At 47.2% G+C, this 8,040-nt stretch overlaps 1 protein-coding gene across 1 annotated transcript in view; it reads right to left on the minus strand.

Moving 5' to 3' along the window:
• REEP5 (receptor accessory protein 5) overlaps positions 1–7,481 on the minus strand; it is a 50,204-nt gene extending 42,723 nt beyond the window's left edge. Inside the window, exons 1-2 of the mRNA XM_068964122.1 lie at positions 7,300–7,481; positions 6,546–6,639 (exon numbers count right to left, since the gene is read on the minus strand). Of these exons, the coding sequence (XP_068820223.1) occupies positions 6,546–6,639; positions 7,300–7,417 (212 nt within the window). The 5' untranslated portion in view covers positions 7,418–7,481. The remainder of the gene's footprint in view (positions 1–6,545; positions 6,640–7,299) is intronic.
• Positions 7,482–8,040: the final 559 nt, after the last annotated feature.

The raw sequence follows: 8,040 nt of genomic DNA on the forward strand, positions 1-8,040 counted from the left end.
CACAGTAGTAGATATCATGGTCATCTGAGTTAAATTCACCCATTCCAGTCCATTTTAGTTCTCTGGTTGCTAAAATGTTAAAGTTTACTCTTGCCATCTCCTGTTTGATCACTTCCAATTTGCCTTGATTCATGGACCAAACATTCCAGGTTCCTATGCAATATTGCTCTTTACAGTATCGGACCTTGCTTTTATCACCGGTCACATCCACAACTGGGTGTTGTTTTTGCTTTGGCTCCATCTCTCCATTATTTCTGAACTTATTTCTCCTCTTATCTCCAGTAGTATATTGGGTACCAACTGACCTGGGGAGTTCATCTTTTTGCCTTTTTGCCTTTTCATACTGTTCCTGGGGTTCCCAAGGCAAGAATACTGAAGTGGTTTGCCATTCCTTTCTCCAGTGGACCATATTCTGTCAGAACTCTCCACCATGACCCATCTATCTTGGGTGGCCCTACACAGCACGGCTCATAGTTTCACTGAGATAGACAAGGCTGTGGTCAATGTGATTAGATTGGTTAGTTTTCTGTGACTGTGGTTTTCAGTTTGTCTGCCCTCTGATGGAGAAGGATAAGACTTCATACAGATCATCCCCAAACATCTCCCCTCCCTGAGAGGTGCTGCCTCCTGACAAAGAACTGAAGGCAAGCTGCATTTGCTCAGAAGACCCGATGCAGTGTGCCATCTGGGTGTGCACAGGTAAAATAGAGGTCTCTGCGTATAACGATGTATAGTGCTGCCATCATAAATCAATGCGACATCACATCAGACAAGAGAAAGAACTTGTTAGTAATATATTCTAGTCAACAGGTATAAAACACTGCAAATTACTGTGTGCAGATATGATTTGGAACGGCAGTACCTTGAGAAACATACTGCATGAAGTTGATGTATTTGCATTGACAGTGTCAAATGGATAAAGAAAAAGTTATATCAACAATTAATTTTCATCCCTATGGAAAGTTCTGGCATCTGTGGGACACTTAAAGAGCCATATGGGAAGCAATATAACAGAAGTTTAAAATATGGACTCTGCGGCCAGACTCCCTAGGCTAAAATATCAGTTTAATCATCCACTGTTGTGAGACCATAATCAAATTACTTCTGTTTCTCTGTTTCCTCATCTGTAAAACAGGAATGATTGTAATACTTATATCACAGGGCTGTCATGAGGATTAAATGAGCTATATTTGTAAAGCACTTAAACAGAGATATTTAAGTGTTTATTAAATTAGGTGTCACACAGTTATTCAACAGCCCCACAAAGAGCTAAAAGCACTCCTTGTACTGATGACAAAAGCTTCAATCGGGCTGGTGAGGACACACAGAAGGTAAAATGACACATCACCAGAGTGGGTATGAGATTTGAAAAATGTTGCCAAACATCAGATTAAATATAGACATTAAAATGCTGGACTCAGAGCATCTATTATCTTCTCAAGCATGGTGCTAAAATATGCCTGAATGTGCGTTCACATTCCTGTGCACTTAACTGAGGGCTCCAGACCAAGCCTAGCCTCTGTGTGACCTTGGAAAACCTTCCAAACTCTCTTTCCCGGGATCTTTTGAAAAGTGTTGATGATCAGACTACCCGTTTGACCGCTAAGGCCCAACTCTGATAGTCCCAGGAAGGTGGCCACCTGATCCTTAACAAAAATATTAAATGAAAAAGAGGAAAAGTAATAGATGTTTTAATAGAACTTCAAGCAAAAAGTTTGCTGGGTTGTACAGAAAGCAAGCCTTCCTCCTTTCCCTTATCTTCAGGACAAAGACAAAAACAGAAAACACAGCCATTAGGCTTTCCCTCCTATTCCACTTGAATAAAAAAGCAGAGTCAAGAACAGCCACCACATTCCAGGGTGGAGGAGGTTATCTTGGGTCTCAGCGCCAACTTTGATGCTTCAGCATAGTATACACTCCTGAGAGGTCTCTCAGAAAGACTTGTTAATAAATGCAGGGCCACCCCAGAAACAAACAGCCACATAAGATATGATTCGGTTTGTATGAAATGTCCAGAACAGGCAAATCCATACAGACAGAAAGCAGGCTGGTGATTGCTGAGGACTGGAGTGTAGAAGAAATGAGGGATGACTGCTAAGAGGTAGAGGGTTTCCTTTTGGGGTGATGAATCCATTCTAGAAATAGGTAGTTGTGATGGTTGCAAAACTTTATAAATATACTAACCGCTAAATCTGTATACTTTAAAAGGGTTGCGTGAGACTTCTATCTCAGCAAAAAACGGGGGAGGGGCAGGTCCACTGTGGTAATAAAGTTTCCTATGACTATCCAGTAGTCTGCTTTCTCTTATCAGTAATAGAAGGAAGTAGGGAGACTGAAGTCCTGTCAACAGCTCTTGATAATGAGAAGGCTGGATGACATTTCAAACTGCCTATATAGGGTGGCCAAAAAGTCTGGAAACAGAGGAAGAGGATAAAGGTCCTGCTCTCAAAGGGAAATTATCTCCACAGAAAATAAGAGTAACCAGTAGGAAGGGGCCTCCTGATAATAAGCTGGTTCTGCTGCCTGGAGGGCTGGCCAGGCCTCTAGCTGTCTTTGGCTCCAATACACCGCCAAGACCTGGCAGGAAGCCAGGGGCACCTCAGCCCCACCCACAGATTTCCCAACGTAGTGAGTCATGAGAAAAGCTGAGAAGACAGATAAGTTTGCCAAATTTTATTTCTGCACCCTGCAGCCTCTTGGTCAACCAAGCTTGACCATTGTTGGCCACCCAACAGGGAGCATTAAATAGCACAATCTGATGGCCCAAGGAGATGAAGCAGCAGGAGTGAACACGGTAAGGTGAGAAAGAAAGGGGTTAGCAATAATTTGGCGGGATCACCAATTCCTTCCAGAGATCACAGCAGCCAGAATGACCTTGAGAATGTAAATCTTCACGTCACCTCTTATCTTGAACCCATCCAAGGCAGTCAGAAAACATGCAAGTTCCCCACAACTACCCGAAATAAACTGCACACTGGACGTGTCAGCCAGTAGCCGTGTCTGGCCCTCCTCCGCCCCTCTTCGCTCTCAGAGCTCCCAGTGCACCAGTGCCTCCAGGGCCTGGCGCACATTGCTTCCTCCTCCAGGGTCTGCTCTCCGCTGGCACCTTCCCATCCATCAAGTCTTAACTCCAATAGCAGCTCAGATGAGTAATCTCCAGGGGGTCCCTCCTGTTAACCTCTCCCCCAGCTCCCTGTGGGTGCTCTGTGGAGGACACGGTCACTATTTTACTATTTATTGCAGTTTACTCTGTAGTCTCTCCGGGCACAGATGGGGAGTATGTCTGCCTTCGTCCCTGTGTATCTGAGATGCTGCCATGGTGCATGGATAGCATTTGGTGTTTGCTTAATATTACTAAATGAGCCTGTATTTTTAAAAAAAAAAACACTCTGGCTGGCAAGAATTCCAACAGACAAGAACAATTAGAGTGATGGCAGATCACATCTTAAGTAACGCTGATTGAGGTGCTACTCATCACACCATTTTCAAGGACTTTCTTTCTGACAGTTATACCGTCACACTGCTTAAGCAATGAATATATTTCATTAGACTAATGGAACAGTGACTGCCTGAAATGTTTCCTGACTGGGGGTCTGTATGCTTTACTGTGCATACGATCCCACGTCTCCTTGAATCTCTTTCACAAAGCAGAGGCCAGGTGGGCCTCTAGACCCTCCCCAGGGCTGCAGGCCATTCTTCCACGCCTTCAATCCCCCTCTTCAAGTATAATAAGCACAAGCTACGCTGCTGCTTTATACTGGGGCTTCTCAGCATGACCTTTAAAAATGAGACTCCTTTAATAATTCCAAAACCCAGGTTGCATCTGAGAGTAATTACATCATAATCTTCAGGGGCAGGGCCTAGGAATCAGTAATTTTTAAGGCTCCTGAGATACTTCCAGTGGGCAGTCAAGGCTGAAAAGCACTGTTTTAGGGAAAAATCTAAGCACCCACAGAGACCAACCTTCACTTAATGAACACAATCCTGTGTTCAGGATTCATTTTAAATGAGAGTCCCTTAGACAGCAAGATCAAATCAGTCAATCCTAAAGGAAATCAACCCTGAATATTCACTGGAAGGACTGATGCTGAAGCTCCAATACTTTGGCCACCTGATGCAAAGAGCTGACTCATTGGAAAAGACCCTAGAGCCAGGAAAGATTGAAGGCAGGAAGAGAAGGGGGTGACAGAGGATGAGATGGTTGGATGGCGTCACCAACTCAATGAACATGACTTCAAGCAAATTCTGTGAGATAGTGAAGGACAAGGAGGCCTGACGTGCTGTAGTCCACGGGGTCACAAAGAGTCATATACCAATTTAGTGACTGAACAACAATGTTCATTTTAAAAGTAAGAGTTGGGTCTACCAAAAGGAAACATCCTATGAATAAATAGTAATAGATGTAGGTACTCATCAATTATTCCCTGAATTTTTATTTGTCATTAAAACCCCTTTATTAGATTTGTAATACTCATCATTCCTATTAAAATGTACTACAAATGTCACTTTGCCTCAGAGTACTCAGAAAAGAAAAGAAAGTGTGTCTACTTGATGAATAGAGAAATTCTAAAATATATAAAGCCCACTTACCTCAGAAATATGATCATATCTACCATTTCAAAGAATTCCTAGCAATAAACAGGAACATTTAGCTGCTTCTAAATAAAGAGCCAATGGACTATGTAGAAAATGAATTAAAAAATGACTTTAAACAAATGATAAAACTGAAATTGAGTCACTTGAAATTACTTTAAAATATGACTTTAAAAATGGCTAGAATTAATCCAGTAGGCCAAGGAAAAGTTTGTCCAAGCTCTGTTTGCCTTTAGTCACATCCACTTCCACATACACAGGCCTACACACCCTATTGAGAAACAGATCTTTACTTTTCTAAAGCCTATACCAATGATCTCATCTCACCAACAGACAAGGTTATGGTTCTCACAGATCATACATCAAACGGCACTGATGTGGAGACAACATTTTTTAAGCTCTGTGGTATTTTTAAAGAGCCATAGTCTCTGCTAGTTTAAAACAACTCAAGCAGCTTTTATAAACCTTACAAAAGGGTTCCCCAGAGATAAGCGTTTGGTCCCTAAGTTGGGAAGATCCCCCGGAGGAAGAAATGGCAAGCCTTTCCAGTATCCTTGCCTGGAAAAATTCCATGGATAGAGGAGGCTGGCGGGCTACAGTCCATGGGGCCACAAAGAGCAGGACTCAACTGAGCATGCACAGGAGATAACTTTTTCATTGATCTGAAAGTCAATCCAGTTTTTCTGGTCGGTCTTCACCGTTTGGCATACACAAACAATATGTGTGGTACTTTAGCAGATAATGGTGGGGCTGCTGCTGCTGCTAAGTCATTTCAGTCGTGTCTGACTCTGTGCAACCCCACAGACGGCAGCCCACCAGGCTCCTCTGTCCACAGGATTCTCCAGGCAAGAACACTTGAGTGGGTTGCCATTTCCTTCTCCAATGCTGGGGAGGATCTCCAAATTCACACCAAGTAGTAGCCGATCCGTAGCTAGATTTTCTGGAGCCACTAAGTGTCTGTACCTGACTAATTCAGTAACTACTACTTAGGTAATTTTGATTTCACTGTTCAAGTCAGAACTAACATTTTCCTAAAACACATTTCCACTTTCTAGTCACATATTAAATTCTAGCCAGGTCTATGATAGACAAAGGTGTAATCATGTGTTATTGGTGTCTTAGTCTTCCAGCTGAAAGTTTTTTCCTTTATTTTTATCCTTATGGTTGAGGAAAGTGGTAGAGACCAACTCAATGAAAGTAAAACCCATCAGAGTTCTCAGGAACAGCTGTAGAGTAAAACAAAATTCATTTAAGGGGAAGAATAATTCCTATTTCAATGAATGGGAAAAAGTGAAATTGGACAATATTTTTAAATTAAACACACTGTAGAGTAAATCTGAATTAAGGAAGCTCTGACTGATGGGGTTTTACTAGTGTACATAAATATAAGGTGCAATGCACATTTAAATAATTATTAGGGAGAAGGAATCTACTCTCTGTCTGAGTTTCCCTGGAGGCTCAATGGTAAAGAATTTGCCTGCCAGTGAAGGAGAGGTGGGTTCCATCGCTGGTAGGGGAAGACCCCCTGGAGAAGGACATGACAACCCACTCCAGTATTCTTGCCTGTTGAATTCCATGGAGGAAGAGCCTGGTGGGCTACAGTCCATGGAGTTGCAAAGAACCAGACATGACTTAGCAACTAATACAACAATAATCCACTCTCTGTACCCGGTGAGATCTCTCCAAAAGTAAAGGTCCACTTTGTTATACCTTTCATTTCTGGAGCTGTTAGAAGGCACACACCCTGCCACTATAAGCTGATGAAACATACATTTTGGCTAGTCATCAGATCAGATGTCAAGTTAAGCCTCTAAAATGTGTAACCTTAAGCGGTGAGTTGCTCCTCTCCGGTCCTTTGACCGCTCTCCCAGGAAAATGGGGGTGTGATGCAACTAGGACCACTCTGGATGGGGGAAGGGGAGGAAGGGACACTTGCTGCGGGAGTCACTTACGAGACGTAGGCTGGATAACCAAATCCTATCAGGTTGCAGAGGAGAGAGGCTCCATAACCGAACACCAGGTACAAAGCCAGCAGGCCGATGACACCTGGAGACACGAGGACAGAAGTGGGTCGGGTGGCACACTGCAGCCGCAGCCCCCGCCCACAGCGTACGGCTGGGCTCGTTCTAGGCGATGGAGAAAAACAAACCGCACCACGGCCGGGCCAGCGCCTTCGCAGGGCTTTGCCTCGGGTCTGAGGATACCCGGCAGGCCCCCTGTTTGTGCCCTTCCTTCCACCATCCTCCCCTCAAGGGGCACACCAGCTGGAGAAACCGTTTCTTTCCTTTCCCGAGGGTCCAGAGAAGTCGGGAGTCCCTGGCCGGCCCGCAGCCCCTCCGCTCCCGCGGGGACACCCCTCCCGGGCCCCGAGCCTGGAGGTACCCGGCGTTGCGCCACGGGCACCGCGCGCCCTCCCGCAGGGGCCGCGCCGCTCCGCGCCAGCCCTGCGCTCCGCCACTGCGCTTGGCGTCCGGCCGCGGGGCAGACACGTCAGCGCCAGCGGTCCCCGCGCCCGGCGCCGCGGGCGCCCCTTCCCCGGCCGGCTCTGGCCTGTCCGGGCAGCCAGTCCCGTCCCCGAAGGTGCCCGCCGCTCGCCCCCATCTGTCACCGACCCCGCGGTCTCCGCGGGCCTGCCCGGCAGCGGGTGAGACAGCTGCCCCCGGGCCAGGCGGAGCAGGACCCCGCGGGCGCCGGCCCTGCACTCACCGAGCGCGATGAAGCTCCGGTTCACGCCGGTCTTGGCCTCGATCTTGGCCAGGAGGTCAGTCATGCAGTTCTTCTGGTGAAGGAACTGGTCGAACCTCTGCCTCATGGCTGCAGACATGGCGGGGACCGTCGCGCTCCGCTCGGCGCAGTTCCTGGTGCCGGTGGCTGCAGAGCGGGGTGACTGCGCCGGGGCGGCGGGGCGGGCGACTGACGCGTCCCCGGCGGTTCTGCGCAGCCCCGCTCCGGCCCCGCCCGCCGCCCGCCCCTCTCGCTGCCGGGCGCCGCGCCCGGCGCCACACCCTGGGCGGCGGCCCGGCGCCCGCGGCTCCCTGCCCCGCGGCCGGCCCTCCGCCCCCGCCTCTGTTAACTGAGTGAGCCCCTTTCAGAAATCGGACTGGACAGAAGGACAGAAGGAACGTGGAGGCAGGCGGCCTTGTTGCTGCCACCTACAAAGTAGGGGGACTGGTCTGATGGACCTACACTGCTGTGTTATATCTACGAACACATTTTCCACTTAAAAACGGAAATGCACGACCATCCCCCAAGAACCGTTTCACTGCAGACTTGCTTTTTCTTTCATGGCCGGTACTCGGCATAGCTTTTCTTACTTTACAGGTAACAGCCTTTTTGAAAAGACCCTTGAAACAAGACACCCTACTCTGGGGACACCATTTCCAAGAAAAGCACTGCACGACTTAAACCATTTCATGGGGGGCTTGGCATTCGCTTGATCTCCGATAC

The sequence above is a fragment of the Capricornis sumatraensis genome, chromosome 2, assembly GCF_032405125.1.
Source record: "Capricornis sumatraensis isolate serow.1 chromosome 2, serow.2, whole genome shotgun sequence".
Taxonomy (NCBI): domain Eukaryota; kingdom Metazoa; phylum Chordata; class Mammalia; order Artiodactyla; family Bovidae; genus Capricornis; species Capricornis sumatraensis.